A 19411-nucleotide genomic window follows, 5' to 3' on the forward strand; every position below is an offset into this window, starting at 1 on the left:
ATCCTAAATGCTAGACTCAGGAAAATGTTTCAATCTTTTTGCCCAGAGCTCAAACTTTCAACTGATATCTCCGAGCACAGGAGTCTTTACCGCTGTCCATCCATCCATCCATTTTCTACCGCTTATTCCCTTTTAGGGTCGCGGGGGGCGCTGGAGCCTATCTCAGCTACAATCGGGCGGAAGGCGGGGTACACCCTGGACAAGTCGCCACCTCATCGCAGGGCCAACACAGATAGACAGACAACATTCACACTCACATTCACACACTAGGGCCAATTTAGTGTTGCCAATCAACCTATCCCCAGGTGCATGTCTTTGGAGGTGGGAGGAAGCCGGAGTACCCGGAGGGAACCCACGCAGTCACGGGGAGAACATGCAAACTCCACACAGAAAGATCCCGAGCCCGGGATTGAACCCAAAACTACTCAGGACCTTCGTATTGTGAGGCAGATGCACTAACCCCTCTGCCACCGCGACGCCTCTTTACCGCTGTCTAGATCCTAAAATGTAACCACATAGTGTTACACATAGAGCTTAGACTTTACAATGTTGATTCTGAGCCTTCTTCTACTGAGACCATATTCCTCTATGACCCGTGCCTATAATTTCAACTGTGACCTCTGAGCCTAAGGTTTAGTCTTTTTCACTCTGGCCTAAATTCCAAGCTGTAGCTACAGAAACTACAAAAGTCTTGAACACACTCTCCTTGATTAAAGCCATCCTCCTTCTTCTGTGACCAGAACCTACACTTCCGACTGTTTCTCCCAATCCTTCAATCTCTGAGGCCTTAAACTGTAGCCACAGAATCATTGTCAAGGACTCAGACTCCTTTTCCCAGGAACTGAACCTCAACCACCCAAAGTTACAATCCAATCTCTACAACAGGGTTATTCAACTAAATTCTTTTGTGGGCCACATTTCTAGAATGGTAAGGACCGGGTGCTGAACTTCACTCTTCACTATTATCTTCACTATTATTCTTATTTTGTAGATTCCTGAGGACAAGCATCTTAAGCAGTTGGGATTTTTGTCCATTCATTTTGTCAGAGTTGCAGATTTCAGAGAAGAGCCTTCCAACAGAAGTGTGTTCCTGTTTTTAAGGATCTAATGCAAAAATAGCTTGTTAAGTAGTTATATAATAAGAGTTAATACATTGTCTCTTGGGTTGGGGAGGGTTGGGGAGGAGATCCTGCCCCATGTGGATGAGTTCAAGTACCTCAGAGTCTTGTTCACGAGTGAGGGAAGAGTGGTGGATCGTGAGATCGACAGGCAGATCGGTGCAGCGTCTTCAGTAATGCGGACGCTTTATCGATCCGTTGTGGTGAAGAAAGAGCTGAGCCGGAAGGCAAAGCTCTCAATTTACCGGTCGATCTACATCGACCTTACCTATGGTCATGAGCTTTGGGTTGTGACCGAAAGGACAAGATCACAAGTACAAACGGCCGAAATGAGTTTCCTCCACCGGGTGGCGAGGCTCTCTCTTAGAGATAGGGTGAGAAGCTCTGCCATCCGTGGGGGGGCCCAAAGTAAAGCCGCTGCTCCTCCACTTTGAGAGGAGCCAGATGAGGTGGTTCGGGCATCTGGTCAGGATGCCACCCGAACGCCTCCCAAGGGACGTGTTTAGGGCACGTCCAACCGGTAGGAGGCCACGGGGAAGACCCAGGACACGTTGGGAAGACTATGTCTTTCGACTGGCCTGGGAGACCCCCCAGCAGGAGTTGGACGAAGTGGCTGGGGAGAGGAAGGTCTGGGCTTCCCTGCTTATGCTGCTGCCCCTGCGACCCGACCTCGGATAAGCGGAAGAAGATGGATGGATGGATGGACATTGTCTCTTTGACAGTGCTCCCGTGATTTTAGGAATCTGCTGCAAAAATGTTGTTGTCTTCCAAGTTTTTCAAACTTAACTCACGGGCCAGGTGTGGTGTCATTACTGTGCCAGATTTAGCCCTCGGTACACAAGTTGAATAGCCTTGTTCTACACCCATGACCTAGACTTTAGATCATTGGTCCTGAACTTTACAATCTGCTTTTTTCATTCTTTGAATTCCTGCAACCAAAACCTAGACTTTCAACTGTTGCTCTCAAGCCCTCTGCGGTATCCGCGGAATCTAGGCTTCGAACTGTTGTCTAATAGGTTTGACTTGGGGAGATACTCCAATCTTTCCGCCGAGAACTCAAACTTTCAACTGTTACCCCTGAGCTTTGGATCCCTTCACCACTATTGTCTCTACAGTAAATCCAAAAGTCTCAAGATGCCGTATTTTCAGGGTTTTATATCTCTATCATAACAGTTTGTCAACTGACCCGCTTTACAGATTTTAATCTTCCTTCTGAAGTTTGGGGCATCTAAATTCTCTTGAAAAGGCTACGTGCAAAATCACTGTTGTTTATTTCCAGAGAAGCTCCTTGATTTATGATTGTCAACCCAAAGTACTGATAATGTTTGTCGCTACCCAGGCAGGTCCCAGGTCACATTCAGGTGGGGCTTCTGTTTGACGCCACAGGGCTACGATCCCAATCATGACAGGCCCCGTTTTTTTTTTACCAGCCCTGCGACCCGGCTGCCCCAGACGGTAGGCCATCCTGCATAGAGGCTCATCCGGTCTTTCACTATACACACTGTACCGAAAAAAGGACAACTATCAAAAGAAAGGTGAGAAAGGGCAAAGATATGTTCAAACAATGAGAGATAAGGTGTCGGACTGAGAGATATAAGGTATAATTGTTGCGATGGTGTTATGTTGGTCACCTGGATCTCAGGTCAGAAGGGTGTGAGGCATTAGCTGGCACAGCTAAGAGCAGGAGCTTGTTCGAAAACGTGTGGGGGCCGTAGGAAGTGCTGTGTGGAGGAGATAACGGTGTGTGTGTGTGTGTGTGTGTGTGTGTGTGTGTGTGTGTGTGTGTGTGTGTGTGTGTGTGTGTGTGTGTGTGTGCTGGAGGGGGTGAGGAGGAGTTGAGAGAGTAACAGTGCCCTCAGCCCTGCCCCGCTCTTTCCTCTATTCACTACACATATCCTGTCTGTGTGCAGCTCCTTAATGGCTTTTAATGAGCCACCAGTGAATCTCTCCCCTTCCTGCCTTCACACAATATGCCAGGCGAGAAAGAGAGAGAGAGAGAGAAAGAGAGAGAGAGAGAGAGAGAGAGAGAGAGAGAGAGAAAGAGAAGAGAGAGAGAGAGAGAGAGAGAGAGAGAGAGAGAGAGAGAGAGAGAGAGAGAGACCAAGTTTCTATTGTGGATCACGGATTTGTATTTTAAACCACCACAAATCCTATGCCCTCTGGAAAATGAGAGTCGAGGACGATCACTGTGATTTCTACCTCGTCGGTAAATCATCGGCGAAGCACCCAGGTTTCGGAGGTAATGTGATTCACTCGTGCCTCACAGCGGATCGGAACAGAAGAAACAAGTCCCTGACTGGAAGGATAGACCGAAGATCAACGATTTTCTTATTACTTCTACTCTCAGGAGAGACTGAACTAAACCCTGGACCAGTAACCACCCGGTTAATGTTGTCTCGCCTAGCGAAGTCTAGCAGTGCCGTATCAACACCCATGACCGTTGCTAACGACGCTAAGGAAGCCAGCTTAGCTGCGGGACCTCGTCGGAGCTATGCTAAAAACATTAGCTCTCCACCTGCGCCAGCCCTCACATGCTCATCATCACCCGAGCTCACCTGCGTTCCAGTGGCGGAGGAAGACAGCCCAGACACCGGTGAGGACACCGGTGAGGACAGCGGTGAGGACAGCGGCTCGGCGGCAGACGGCGTAATGGCGGTGGACGACACCCTGGTCACCAGTGAGGACGGTTCCCCCCAGACCCTGACGGACTACACCGCGGCGCATGGACCCCCCGCGGCCTACACAGGCTTCAGGGGATTCTTTGTTCAACCCTGGTCGTTGTTCTCAGCCTCACCGAAGCCCGCGAAAACAACCCCATCCCCCCCTACCTGGGCCCCCCCCTCCCCCACTCCTGGATCCCCCATCACCTGGCAGATGAACAATGGGCCTCTCTCCCCCTCCCTTAAGCCTCTCCTTCCAAACAGAGAATTGGACTCCACTGCAACAACCAACATGGTCATCCCACCATCTTCTGGACAATACCTTTCCCCAGCGGACTCTGATGTTCTCTTTGGTTCCAGTGGGCTACACATTATCCACCTTAATGTGAACAGCCTCTCTGGAACCAAACTAGACCAAATCAGAGAAATGTTCCATGACCACAAGGTAAAAATCCTGTGTTTCTCTGAAACTAAATTAGATCAAGGTGTTTCTGACTCAGAGATAGAGATAGAAAACTTATCAGTTATCAGAAAGGACAGGAATAAACATGGTGGGGGTGTTTGTATGTATATTTACCATGATATAAAATACATAACTCGCACTGATCTCAACCACAATGCCCTTGAATCTGTGAGGGCGGAAATCAAATTCAAAAACGGGATAGGGACTGTATACCGACCCCCTAATCAGAGTGATTTCTATGATGCTCTCGAGGAGTGCTTAGCTAAGGTAGACAACGTGGAGAAAATTATAACTGGAGATCTGAGCACAGATATTCAACGCAGAGATGCGCCTGTCTTCAAATTTTACAGCAAGCTTTGTAATCTGCACGGTCTCACCCAGCTAATAACACTACCCAGAAGGGTGTGTGATTCCACCCAATCAACCATAGATCTCATTCTCACATCAGACCGGCCTAACATAAAAAATTGTGGGGTCATGATCTGTGGTCTTAGCGACCACTATCTAACTTTTTGCACCCGCAAAATAGCTAAACCCAAAGCTAACGACCACATAACAGCTCAATCCAGATCCCTTAAAACATACTCCAGTGATAATTTCAACCTCAAACTGGGTGAGTGGGACTGGTCCCCTGTGCTCACGAGCAACCTGGTCGATGATGCTTGGGATCGCTTTAAAACAGTGTTCCTAGCGATACTAAATGATATGGCTCCTGTGAGAACAGTCAGGATCAAAGCCAGCTCTGAACAATGGATGAATCCGGATCTATTAGCTGCCATACAAGACAGAGACAGAAAATACTCCGAATACCAAAAGTGCAAAACCAATGTAGATAAACAACCCAATAATAACCACAAATCAGTCCTTACAACACTCAAAAAGCAATGCAATAAATTAAGAAATAAGGCAAACAACCTGACTAAATCCTTAAAAAAAATCACATTGACGACCAAAGAAAGGCAAACACAAATAAGCCACGTGACCTCTGGAAAATCCTCAATAACCAGCTTCCTGGCTTCAGCCAGAAACTTAAAACCAGACCCACCAACATCAACATCAAGGAGGACGACTCCCTCATTACAGACAAACTGGAGGTAGCAAGCAGACTTAACACCTTTTTCACCAGCATAGCCACAACACTAGTTAACAAGCTTCCCCACCACTCTGGTCCCTTTGGTGTAGAACACAGTAAAGCCTACTACCGAAAGCTAGGAGCAGGGCCGGCCCGTGGCATAGGCCGTATAGGCAAATGCTAAGGGCGCCGTCCATCAGGGGGCGCCACGCCAGTGCCACAAATGTTGGAGAAAAAAAGAAAAAAAAAAGTTGGTACTATTATTTCTAAATACAAAAAATAATCCCACGTTAATTAAAATGCAAAGTAAAGCCTATTTAATAGAAATATTATTTGTTACAACATTACGCCCCCCCCCCCCTCCTCCCCCCGCACGGTGCGCCCCCTCCCTTCCCGTATCATGACTCTTTTTGGACGTCACCACATCAAAAAATCAACACAAGATGCCAAAACTGTCAGGTGCCCAGGGAAGAAAAAAGAGAAAAGAAGAGGAGGAGAAACGAGAAAAGACAGAGGTAGCAGGTAGGTAACGTTAGCCTACATGAAATTATTTGTCTGTTACAGAATGTGATAGTAACCTGGCTTTTTAGCATTAAGCTAATGTTACATGATTCGGCAATTGCTAATCAATAAATAGCTAGTTCTGTTTTAACGTCGGGTTAATATTGTGGAGGGGGCTAAATTGTTTTGGAAAATAATAATGTAACGTTAGGTAATTACAGTACTCCCACCTTACATTCCTCAGGGACATTTCTTTCTTTCTTTAGTTTATTTCGAACATGAACACACTTACATCATAATACATCACACAATTTCATATCATTTCATTTGACATCATGCCCGAAAAGGAGTAGGAAGAAGCAAAGCTTATTTAATCTTACCCCTTTCCCACTTCAAAGCGTTTACAAATATATAGAATCATTTACTGACCTTTTTATATAATAAAATAACATCTATGAATTAGTATACTACAGTTTTGTAATATGTAATTAATTAATTAATTCAGTCATTATTAACATACTGAGATGAAGAATATCTTATTTTCAATAAGGTTGAAAGTATTTCTCATAATTCTTCTTCTTTGTACTCTGTAAGCACTATTATTTTGAACAACCTCTTAAACTGGATCATATCAGTACAATTTTTAACTTCTTTATTTAATCCATTCCATAATTTAATTCCACATACTGATATGCTAAAAGTTCTAAGTGTTGTACGTGCATATAAATGTTTGTATTAGATCTTTTAAGCAGGTGTTTTTTGTTTACATTGTTATTGCCTTCTGGTTAGCTAATGTTTGCCCTGCAGGTAATCGTCACTTTTCCACCCCTTTATATATTAGGTATAGTTTTAAGTAAAAAAAAAGGTCAAAGACAAAGCTATTCGGGTTCTTGTGAGTATATACACTTCACTGCCGATGTGGGGGGGCGCCACCTAAAATCTTGCCTAGGGCGCCAGATTGGTTAGGGCCGGGCCTGGCTAGGAGTATTCAAAAACGATTTGAAATTAGTAATGGTCTCAGCTGACGAGGTGCTCAAAAAATTGAGCGCGCGCCACCAAAACAAGGCCACTGGCCTTGACAATATCCCCTCCAGATTCCTCAGGGACTCTGCCACCACCATTGCCCCGATCATCACACACATAATAAACCTCTCAATTAAACAAGGCCAAGTACCAAAATATTTCAAGATAGCAAGAGTAACTCCCCTTTTTAAAAAAGAAAGCAAATTAGAACCTGGTCACTACTGACCTGTTTCTATTCTCAGTTCCATTTTGAAAGTATTGGAAAAAATTGTTTATGAACAGGTCGATAGTTACCTTGCCACCAATAAACTCATGTACAAATTCCAATCCGGCTTCAGAACTAACCACTCCACTGACACATGCCTTCTCTATCTGACCGACCACATCAAACATGAGGTGGAGGCGGGCAAATACTGCGGCATGCTCATGCTGGACCTTCAGAAGGCCTTTGACACCGTAAACCACGCAATACTGTTGGATATGCTTGAAGCAATCGGATTTGATAAAACCTCATCGAGCTGGATGCAATCTTACTTGGAGGGGAGGAAACTGGTGGTAGAGGTGAACGGTACCCTGTCCCCTCCTCTCAGTAAGCTGTGGAGTCCCCCAAGGCAGTATATTAGGGCCTTTACTGTTCCTAATATACGTAAACGACATGTCAACAGCATGCGACTGTGAATTGTTCCTGTTTACGGATAAATCGACCCTGCTAGTGTCACAGTCTCTGTTTGTTTGTCTCTGTGTGTGTATTTGGGAGAGTGGGTGTGTTTTGGGCGTAGGCGTGGCTCCAGCTCTCAGCCTGGCACAGCTGATCCCAGCACCCTAATCACTCACCTGCCTGTCATCAACTCATCACCTACAGCCTACAAATGTTTGGACTTCACTCGGCGCGATCGCCAGATCGTTTCACCTTTCTACATGTGGTAACGCTTCTCACCCCTTTGTTCTTGAATTCTAGCACTTTTTGGATGTCTTGCGAATCTGCCATTTTTGTGTTTTTGGCTCCTCATTCTACCCCTGTTTTTTCCCTCTGCCTTCAGTTCCCTACCTGCCGTGTGTGCCTGCTCAGCCTGCTAGCCTCAGCCTGCTAGCCTCAGCCTGCTAGCCACAGCCTGCTAGCCTCAGCCTGCTAGCCTCAGCCTGCTATCCACAGCCTGCTAGTCACAGCCTGCTAGCCTCAGCCTGCTCGCCTCAGTGTGCTCTCCTGGACTGCCAAGCCAAGGACTACGAGCTCCCTCCTTTTCCTCTGGTTGTATTAATAATAACCCTTGAACTTTAAATCTGTGTGTCTTTTCTGCATTTGGGTCCACCAGTTTTACCAACCGTGACAGCTGGTATCCGGCAAGGACAAATCACAGGTGGAAAAAATCCTCAGTGCCGAACTCTGTAGAATTCTTACCTGGCTCGCTGACAATAAGCTATCCATACACTTAGAGGTAAAACGGGATTCATCCTATTTGGGTCCCACATTAACCTTAAGAAAGTCAGTGACTTCACTATTAAAGTGGGTGACATTGTTATCACCAGGAAAGATGAGGTCACCTACCTAGGTTCCAATCTAGAGGCTAATCTTTCCTGTGATAAAATGGCAACCAAGGTAATCAAAAAGGTCAACCAACGAACAAGATTTCTCTACAGAATCTCCTCTCTGGTCAACAAAAGCACTATGAAGATTCTAGCGGGAACTCTCATTCAACCTTTTTTCGACTACACATGCACCTCCTGGTACCCCAGCACCTCCAAAACCCTCAAATCAAGACTCCAAACATCCCAGAACAAGCTAGTCAGGTTACTTCTAGACCTCCACCCCAGATCACACCTCACTCCTACCCACTTCTCCAAAGTGGGCTGGCTCAGGGTGGAGGACAGAGTAAAACAACTTGCACTGAGCCTTGTCTATAAAATTCGCTACACCTCCCTGGTACCAAAGTACATGTCAAACTACTTCCACAACGTAAATGACCGCCATAACCACAACACCAGGGGAACCTCCACAAACCACGTCAAACCCAGATTCCGATCTAACAAAAGTCTTAACTCATTCTCCTTCTATGCCACATCAATATGGAATGCGCTCCCAACAGGTATAAAAGAAAGTGCATCTCTATCCTCCTTCAAAACCTCACTAAAAGAACACCTCCAGGCAACTACAACCCTAGCCTAACCCGCTCCCCCCACCACATCCCACCTCCTCGGATTGTAAATAATCAAATGTAAATAATCAAATGTATATACTTGTTCTTATGCTTTCTGAGCCCACTATGGTCACCGCTCGCTGTACATATCCTACCAAGTGAGACCTACACTGTTACAATGTCCATTTCTCAGATATAATTGTTGATGACTGAAGTATGCTGATAGCAACCCAACCTAACCCCCCCCCACCCCCCTCCCGTTCCAACCCCCTCCGCATCCACCCCCCGGATTGTAAATAATGTAAATAATTCAATGTATATACTCTGATGATTAACTTGTGTGATGACTGTATTATGCTGATAGTATATATTTGTACCATGAATTGATTAAAGTGGACCCCGACTTAAACAAGTTGAAAAACTTATTTGGGTGTTACCATTTAGTGGTCAATTGTACGGAATATGTGCTATACTGTGCAATCTACTAATAAAAGTTTCAATCAATCAAGGAAGAGTGAGAGAGAGGGGTTGAAATACAAATATGACAGGCACCAGGGCTCATCAATCAATCAATCAATGTTTATTTATATAGCCCTAAATCACAAGTGTCTCAAAGGGCTGCACAAGCCACAACGACATCCTCGGTACAGAGCTACAGGCTGGTCACATGTTCTCCCTGACAGGTCTGTAACAGTAGAAATAAACGTGCACAATCCCTCACCAATCTCACAATCCTTAGTTGTACCTGGAGATTAAAAAGTGAGTCACTAAGTACAAAACCCAAAACCAGTGAAGTTGGCACGTTGTGTAAATGGTAAATAAAAACAGAATACAATGATTTGCAAATCATTTTCAACTTATATTCAATTGAATAGACTGCAAAGACAAGATACTTAATGTCTGAACTGGAAAACTTTGTTATTTTTTGCAAATATTAGCTCATTTGGAATTTGTTGCCTTCAACATGTTTCAAAAAAGCTGGCACAAGTGGCAAAAAAGACTGAGAAAGTTGAGGAATGATCATCAAACACTTATTTGGAACATCCCACAGGTGAACAGGCTAATTGGGAACGGGTGAGTACTATGATTGCGTACAAAAGCAGTTTCCATGAAATGCTCAGTCATTCACAAACAAGGATGGGGCGAGGGACACCACTTTGTGAACAAATGCATGAGCAAACTGTTTAAAAACAAAGTTTTTTCAACCAGCTATTGCAAGGAATTTAGCGATTTCACCATGTACGGTCCGTAATATCATCAAAAGGTTCAGAGAATCTGGAGAAATCACTGCACGTAAGCAGCAAGGCTGAAAACCAACATCGATCCCTTAGGCGGTACTGCATCAAAAACCGACATCAGTGTGTAAAGGATATGAACACACGGGTTCAGGAACACTTCAGAAAACCACTGTCAGTAACTACAGTTGGTCACTACATCTGTAAGTGCAAGTTAAAACTCTACTATGCAAAGCGAAAGCCATTTATCAACAACACCCAGAAACGCCGCCCGCTTCGCTGGACCCGAGCTCATCTGAGATGGACTGATGCAAAGTGTAAAAGTGTTCTCTGGTCTGCAAAGTTGAAAAGCCAGTATTAGTGCCCAAGGCATGGGTAATTTACACATCTGTGAAGGCACCATTAATGCTGAAAGGTACATACAGGTTTTGGAGCAACTTATGTTGGGTTTTGTACTTTCACACGGTGGTAAAGTGGACATACACCGGGCCATTCCAAATTTTTCACGTCAGTGTACCGAGGGCACAAAGCGCAAAGCTCGGCTGCTTTCAAAGTTCATACATTAAGTTTCGTTGGCTGCGACAGTTGAAAGAATTACAGCAACAATTTCCACATTTTGAAACCTTTTGTTAGAAATACATTATTGTCCAGACTGTGGGAATGTTTACAGGACGACAACTTAATGCAAATGGTTATTCTCTTTGCGAGGCACTCTCAAAAAAATTCCTCGTTCCCATGGACGTGTTTTTTTCAGACCAGTTGATCTGCCGTTTCTTTTCCTTTCTCCTCTGCTCCCCCCTCTTCCTTGTGGAGGGGGAGACACACAGGTCCGGTGGCCATGGATGAAGTGCTGGCTGTCCAGAGTCGGGACACGGGGTGGACCGCTCGCCTGTGCATCGGTTGGGAACATCTCTGCGCTGCTGACCTGTCTCCGCTCGGGATGGTTTCCTGCTGGCCCCACTATGGACTGGACTCTTACTATTATGCTGGATCCACTATGGACAGGACTCTCACAATATTATGTCAGACCCACTCGACATCCATTGCATTCGGTCTCCCCTAGAGGGGTGGGGGTTACCCACATATGCGGTCCTCTCCAAGGTTTCTCATAGTCATTCACATCGACATCCCACTGGAGTGAGTTTTTCCTTGCCCTTATGTGGGCTCTGTACCGAGGATGTCGTTGTGGCTTGTGCAGCCCTTTGAGACACTTGTGATTTAGGGCTATATAAATAAACATTGATTGATTGATTGATTGACATAACACACGTGTGCTACATCTGTCGGATTAGAATTGTATAGTCGCTCTTAGTTAGGTTATACTTTTTTGTATCATACAATTGTGGCAGTCCACCTTGGAAGCCTTGGAAGGCGCATAAAGTTTGCCCGACATTGTTGGACTTTAAGTGAATTCAAATCCTGCTCATTATTGATGCAAAAACACAACAGTAGAGCTCCTCTTGCTAGCAAACACTGTAGATCCATGACAGGTCAGACTTAGTATATTATTTCCCCGTGTTTTGTGTTCAATTTGTGTGTCTTCTTCCTCCCCGTGCTCTGTTTAGTGATTTGGAGACTCACCTGTAGACACTCACTAATTAGAGGGGTATATATGTCAGAATGTGTTTCTCCTGTTGACAGTTGTTCTTTTACATTTACAGCCATGGTTGACTGCTCTTCCCACGTCGGTGCTCATTCTTTTGTCATGCTTTATTTCCCTCTGCTCACATACTGCCTGCCTTCTCTGCATCCTGGTCTCACGGCAACAATGTCAAGCCGCAAACGTAACAGAATATGTCTTGACTGACATAGAGACACATAGTACTACATATCTACGCAGCCAAATCACTCTTCCTTAACGCTAGGGATATAAACCGTGTACTGGTATTTTTTTGTACTGGTTCCTAATTGGGTCGATTCAGGAGGACCGTTAAGATTACGGACTAATAATACTGCTATCAGCATTTTTTTTAAAATCTGGCTGACCGTCTAAATCATAACACACTGTCACATTCAGTTCAAGTGCCGCTGCTACACGTATCAATGATGGTAATCAACTTGGAGTAATCACAAATAAGGAAGCAACACCACACAAAATCGATCCAGCGATCCATTTCTCCACAGGCCAATATTAGATCACTCAAAAAAGCGAAAAAATTAAATAATCACTGGGTCTTTTTGATTATGCAATATACACAACACAGACATAAATTGCTAGCTGTCAATATTCAAAAGTGCTTCCGGTCTCTTACTCTAATATGATCTGTGCACAACTTTACCACAAATAACAATTCTTATTGTTACAAAATGCACACCCACCTGACATTCTAATTGACTATATTGACTTATATTATATATTTGATATAATTAATCATGTAAAAGGTCTGTGAATGAACATGAATGCATTAATATAAGCTTACTTTAATATTTATTATTTTATTACTCTTATTTTAAATATTATCATAGGGACAAGCAGTAAAAAAGGAATGGATGGATATGTGTTTGTATATTCTGCAACAAAATTAATCTATTTATTATTATTGTATAAAAAGCCTTTTGACAGTCACACAATAATAATAAATATTATTAAATAATATATTAAATTGTTACGTCTTCGGGGACGCATAGCTGTGCTGGTGTGTTCCTTCCAGTACAGAAGACAAGCAGGAGGAGTGTGCAGGTAGGATTAAGTATTTTTAATAAATAAAAGGCAGGACAAAAATACGAAACTGAGGACACTAGCAAGCGTGGAGCTAAACAAAAAACCAAAATGTCACCAAGGGTGATAAACAAGGAATGCTAGCGTGCACAAACTTACTATGAGGAGAAAACCAGAGGAAACGTAAATGTTGCATAAAGCAAACATTGACCCAGCACTTACTGCTGGGTGACAGGAAACTATAAAGGGGAGTGATTAGCCAAAACACCTGGTGAAAACACTAATTGCAAAACTAAGACAGGTGGGGAGAATCAGTGCCCATGGAAACCAAGAATAAACAGGAAAAGAGGGTGCAACCAGGAAACAGACTAAAACCAGAAACATAACCAACATAAATCATGCCATGATCCGGGTAACGATCATGACATTAAATAATGTTATTCTACACCAATTCAACTATTTACAACCTCTTGTGCTAATAAAAAAGAATTTTTTTCACATCTTTATTCACCCAAATTACATATAGTACCGATAAGAAAACCGATGAATTCAGGTATTGATTAAGATAGATTTTGGTATTGATATCGATAAACTTCTAACTGTCAGGACTTGGACTGTGAGGGTTTTGTTTTCGCGAGATGCAAGTAAAGCTGGACTGGATATGGGGTGAAGGTAAATACATATTTATTTAAACACTAACAAGCTACAAAAAGGGAAGCAAACAAAAGGCGCGCACAATGGCGTAGAACAAACTTGACTAATGAAACCAAAAGACTAGCACAAAGGCAATTAACTATGAACACGAAACAAAAACACGTACTGTGGCATGGCATGAAGCATGAACTATAGTAACAGGAATATCATGGGTAGCAGAGGTAGTATGGATGGATAGGATAATGTCACCAGGACGAACAACAGAAACAGACAGGCTTAAATAGCAGTGACATGATTAGTGACAGGTGTGCGAGTGCAAAGCGTGAGACAGGTGCGTGACGAGGACAGGTGAAAACTAATGGGTAGTCATGGAAACAAAAACAATGGAGCGTAAACAGAAACTAAAGAGTCCAATAACTAAACTAAACAAAACATGACTAAACAAAACATGATCACACAGACATGACACTAACGATATCAATCCCTACTTATACTGTAGCTGCAAGCAGAGAGCTTGTTGTTTGACCTTCCTGAATAGATTTTCTAATATATTGATTTAACAAAAACTATATCAGATTTTTTAAGTAAGTGAACCGCATTAAGTGAACAACAAAGTGGCAAGGAACACTGTACTACAACATACTGTGCATTTTCCCAAGAAGGAAATTCCATTGAAATTAATTGGGGCTCTATCAGTAACAGTATAGTAACCACACACAGCCATTATTGTCTAAATGGCAGGCAACAGAAGTGAGAAGCAAGATAATTGTGTCTTGACAGACAAGCATAGTTGTGGTAGCATCATGGTTTGGGGTTGCAAGAGTATACTGCCAGCACGGGGACACAGGAATTCCAACATTTGCCCTTGGTAAACTTGGCTACATGGCAGTTTTTCAACTTGATAAGAAGACTAAACACTCCAAATTGAGAAGTGCTTTGCAGAGTACAGTACTGATCAAACAGGGTCTCCATGATTGCAGGATTCTTAACCCACAAACCTTCAGAGTCGGTTCAGTGTGTCGCCAGTCTCATATTCTCCCTGAGCTGCCACTATTCCTCCGGCTCCGTGTTGTATCTCTTTTTGGTGATAGATGACAGGTGAGCGAGTTTTTCTGATCCGGCTTTGACACCCTGTAATCGAGTTAAGAGCGTTGGATTAGAGGCTCCTTTTGAAAAAGGGTTGAGGTCAGCTCTCTGTTCTGACTGCTGCATAGCTCCTGAGAATGGGAAAAGGGCTGACATTGGTTTCAGGAATGTCTGTGTGAAGGTGGTATAGCGCTAAAGGGAAAGATGAAGGGGGCAGACATTTTCAGGGCTCGCTGGTGAGATTTTGTCTGGGATTTGGTCGTTTGCGTTTTCTTGGACTGGTTCTGGTTCACCTTATACTCTCACAACCAGCGCAAATGCCCACATTGTGTTGGATGAATCGGAATCCCTTTTTTCTAGCGACAAATAACGAACCCCGTTCAACATTATGGCAGACGTACGTCAAAGTGTTCCTTTGCTTAATGATTAAGCTTCTTTTTGCTCAAATGGGTCCATATACTCGGCTAAAATCCTGACACATTTCATCTTAACTATGTAGTCAAGCGCAAAGTATCCACTTCTCAAAATACACAATAAGAGTGTGTTGACGACTAAGCTTTTGTATTTTTATCCCATAAAAAATGGAAACACATGGTGCTGCCAAGTCGTAGTGGTGACAGCAACAAATGTTAGTTAGGTTAGCACGGGGGTCAGCAACCCGCGGCTCTTTAGCACCGCCCTAGTGGCTCCCTGGACCTCTTTCAGAGATGTGTGAAAATTGAAAAATATATTTTTTGTTTTAATATATTTTCTGTAGGAGAACAAACATGACACAAACGTTCCTAATTGTTAGAAATCCCACTGTTTCTAATAAACATACTTCACTGATGAGAGTATTGGGCAAGCACCGTTTTGTCCTACTAATTTCAGCGATCCTTGAACTCACCGTAGTTTGTTTACATGTACAACTTTCTCCGATGCTGTCACAGAAAGACTTGTATTATGCCACTCCTTTGTCTCATTTTGTCCACCAAATGTTTTATACTGTGCGTGAATGCACAAAGGTGAGCTTTGTTGATTTTATTGATTTGCTGGAGTGCTAATCAGGCATATTTGGTCAATCCATGACAGCAAGCTAATCGATGCCAACATCCTATTTAGGCTAGCTGTATGTACATATTGCATCATTATGCCTCGTTTGTAGCTATATTTGAGCTCATTTAATTCCCTTTACTTATGTCCTCTGTGTATGTCATTTATATTTGCATGTCTCATGACACATTATCTGTATGTAATATTGGCTGCATTTCAGATAGTTGTTTGTGCGTCATGTTGTTCCAGACCACAGCAAACATTACCCAGCTTGCAAAGATTGTAATAAATCCATTAGTAGAAGACAGCCTGCCGTTTCCTTAAACTTGGACACACACATCCACACCTTTGGCCATTCAGAGCCAGTAATTTCCAGAAGTTATCTCATCCTGTGAGAAGCCTCCATGTTACTAATGATTTCCAACATTGCAAAAATGTGTAGAATAAAAATTAAAAAACAAAATTTCTGTCAACGAAGATTTGCGTCAGCCTTTGATAGTAGGCTAATATAGCTAATATAGACACTTACATCATGTGCTGTCTTCATTATAACACTTGTATAAGACTTTTAAAGTCATTTTGATAGTAGGCTAATATAGCTAATATAGACACTTACATCATGTGCTGTCTTCATTATGACACTTATATAAGACTTTTCAATTTTTTGAGGCTCCAGACAGATTTGGGTTTTGTATTTTTGGTCCAATATGGCTCTTCCAACATTTTGGGTTGCCGAGCCCTGGGTTAGCATTATTCAGACCAGTCATGACTATAATAGCTCGAGCACACTTGCAGGTGGCGTACCAGCAAGCAGGAAACATGTGTGTATGTGTGTGTATCCACGCAAACACCTGAGTGTCTTGGCAACCCACAGAGGAAGGGTCCCAGTCATCGGACATCCCCGTTTCTAAGGCCCCCGTCCCTCCCTTTTGCGGCAGCTAATCAGTGGGAACAAAGGGGGGAGGGCTTCTCGCCACCCTGAAATAGCAGGAGAAGTGGAAGGATGTAAGAAATCTGACTTGGTCGTATAATGGGTTTCCAGCGTGGTTTGGCGCCACCTGTTGGTCTGCATGTTTAAATCTCTAGAACAGTGGTTCTCAAACTGTACAAGTACCAACATTAGACTACAGTAGCGTAGTAGTCCCAGGTATTCATTAAAACCAAGTTTATTCAACAAGTGTATAGAATATTTGTGGCCACTGTAACAGTAACACTGTTTTTGAATATTCATTTAAGTGATTCTTTGGCTTACCGCTAGATCCAGCTAAGATCCACTGCTCTAGAGTATAGGTGTCAAACTCAAGGCCCGGGGGCCAGATGTGGCCCGCCACTTTGTTTTATTTGGCCCTTGAAAGCCTGGAAATAATATGTATCAATAAAGTACTGAAAACTTTTCTTACTAAATGTATTCTTTCTTTCTATTGTGGGAGAAAAAATATATATATACTCCATGTAATCGCAAATGATGTTAACTTAAATATTGTCTAATCATGCAAAGATATATGATCAAACATTCAAAGCATTTTTAAATAGAAATAAATACTAATAATAATGTTTTCAAAGCAAGTTATCCATCAAAATGTGCAATGTAAAAGTAGCAATAGATTTCATTGTAAAATTTTGAAATGTACTGAGGTTTTTACAGCATTTGTCTCTAAATGAAAAAAACAGTACTTTTTTTTACTGTAATAAACTGTGGTGTCATTTTGGCATTTACAGTAATACACCGAAAAATCTACAGTTGCTGTAAAAAAAACCGGCAGCTCAGGTTCCAAAATGTTACTGTAAAATTGCAGTTTTTTTTATTTACAGTAAAAAAAAAAGGAAATTTTACAGTAAAATTCTGGCAACTGAGCTGCCTTTTTTTTTTTTTTTTACCATAAAAACAGCATTACTGTTTTCCATTTACAGTAATATACACTACATTTTGAGGTGAAATTGTTGCCACATTACCATACCATATTTTTTTGACATTAAAGTTTAAAAAAAATATACTTATAAAATGCATGAAAAACTTGTGTAATAATAGTATTCACTGTTAGAAGCGGCCCTCTCGGGCCAAGCATAACTGTGATGTGGCCCTCAGTGAAAACCACTTTGACACCTCTGCTCTAGAGTATAGCACAAATGTATTTTATTGGTTCAATAATTGTAGTAGTAAAAATACAAAAATGTAAGTAAATAAAAAGATCATTGAAAAATATTACAGGCCAATATTATGATAGTGTTTTTCAACCAGTGTGCCGTGGGAAAATATGCAATTTCACCTCAATGGCCTAAAAAATATTTTTTGCGAACCAATAATTAGAACCCGCAAGAAATGTGCCATTGTTGAATGTCTGCGCTTTCTGTGACCATGTAATACTCCTCCATATCAGTATGTGGCAGCAGGTAGCTAATTGCTGTGTAAACCTACTTTGAGAATGAGTTGCGCACGAGTGGTTATGGTTTCAATTCATATCAAACAACTGCGTCATATTATGTCATATTTAGTCTATATACACTACGGAGTGTCATTTGTTAACATTTTCTGTAGTGGGATTTTCTACATTTAAAATATCGTATTTTCTGGACCATAGGACATACTGGCGCACTGCCGATGAGCGGGTCTATTCAGGTCTATTTTCATATAAAAGGCGCATTAAAGGGGTCATGTTATGATTTTTTTTTCTAAATGTAAAAGACTTCCTTGTGGTCTACAAAACATGTAATGGTGATTCTTTGGTCAAAATGTTGCATAGATGATGTTTTGCAGATCATCTTCAAGTCGCTTTCTGACAGTCGCTTCAGGATGCGCCGTTTTGTGGGCGGTCTTATTTACGTGGCTCACCTTTGACAGCGTCTTCTCCCCGTCATCTTTGTTGTAGCGGTGTAGCGTGCAAGGACGGGAGTGGAAGAAGTGTCAAAAGATGGAGCTAACTGTTGTAATGACATTTACACTTTACTTCAATGATCCGGATCATTCTAATACGGTACTTTACCTTACATGTATGTTTCTGCATGTGTGCGTATGCTAGTGGCCCCCCCAGAGACAAAGAGAGTGGATGATTGACAGGAGGGTTCACTCATTTTTTTTCTTTTTGCTATACTGTGGATAAGGCGCACTGTCGAGTTTTGAGAAAATGAAAGGATTTTAAGTGAGTCTTATAGGCCGAAAAATACGGTACTTAATGTTTGCACTGTGGAATGTTAGAAACTCAAGCAGAGAACACTAGCAGGTATGAAAGTCACTAACCTAAATAAAGTTATGAGCCGAGTTTTATAAAAATTTCAGAAAATGTCCGAAATGGGAAAAGGAAAAACTGATTTTAGACCTGATCCGGACCATTTTAATACGGTACTTTACCTTACATTTATGTTTCTGCATGTGTGTGTATGCTAGCGGGCCCCCAGAGACAAAGACAGTGGATGATTGACAGGAGGGTTCACTCAGTTTTTTTTCATTTTGCTATACTGTGGATAAGGCGCACTGTCGAGTTTTGAGAAAATGAAAGGAATTTAAGTGCACCTTAAAATTTGAAAAATACGATAAATGTACCTTGGCTCAAAAAAGGTTGAAAAACTGCTATAATACAGTGGATTTTTTAAAAGTACTTTCACTTATTTTAGTTTGTTCTGACAGGAGTAAACTTGCACGTGATTTCCACTTCCTACTACAGTACACTATGTGGTATGTGTCTTATGTGTGACCGCCATCTACTGGTCACACTTATCATTCCACCATGTACCAAATAAAATAGCTCCGAGGTCGGTAAGCACAACCAGAATGATTC

The 19411-nt window shown here is 42.4% G+C and overlaps 1 protein-coding gene across 2 annotated transcripts; it reads left to right on the forward strand.

Moving 5' to 3' along the window:
• The first annotated feature begins 3224 nt into the window (after positions 1-3224).
• Positions 3225-8612, forward strand: LOC133618945 (uncharacterized). Of its 2 annotated transcripts, XM_061979799.2 has the most exons (3): positions 3225-4223; positions 7597-7760; positions 7878-8612. In XM_061979799.2, exons 1-3 carry the CDS (start codon positions 3285-3287, stop codon positions 7912-7914), a joined length of 1140 nt encoding a protein of 379 aa, XP_061835783.1. In that variant the 5' UTR covers positions 3225-3284; the 3' UTR covers positions 7915-8612. The 2 variants fall into 2 exon arrangements, 1 of the variants encoding a protein (XP_061835783.1); XR_012050983.1 differs by having other exon boundaries at positions 3225-7760.
• The last annotated feature ends 10799 nt before the right edge of the window (positions 8613-19411 follow it).

Source organism: Nerophis lumbriciformis, linkage group LG19, assembly GCF_033978685.3.
Source record: "Nerophis lumbriciformis linkage group LG19, RoL_Nlum_v2.1, whole genome shotgun sequence".
NCBI lineage: Eukaryota > Metazoa > Chordata > Actinopteri > Syngnathiformes > Syngnathidae > Nerophis > Nerophis lumbriciformis.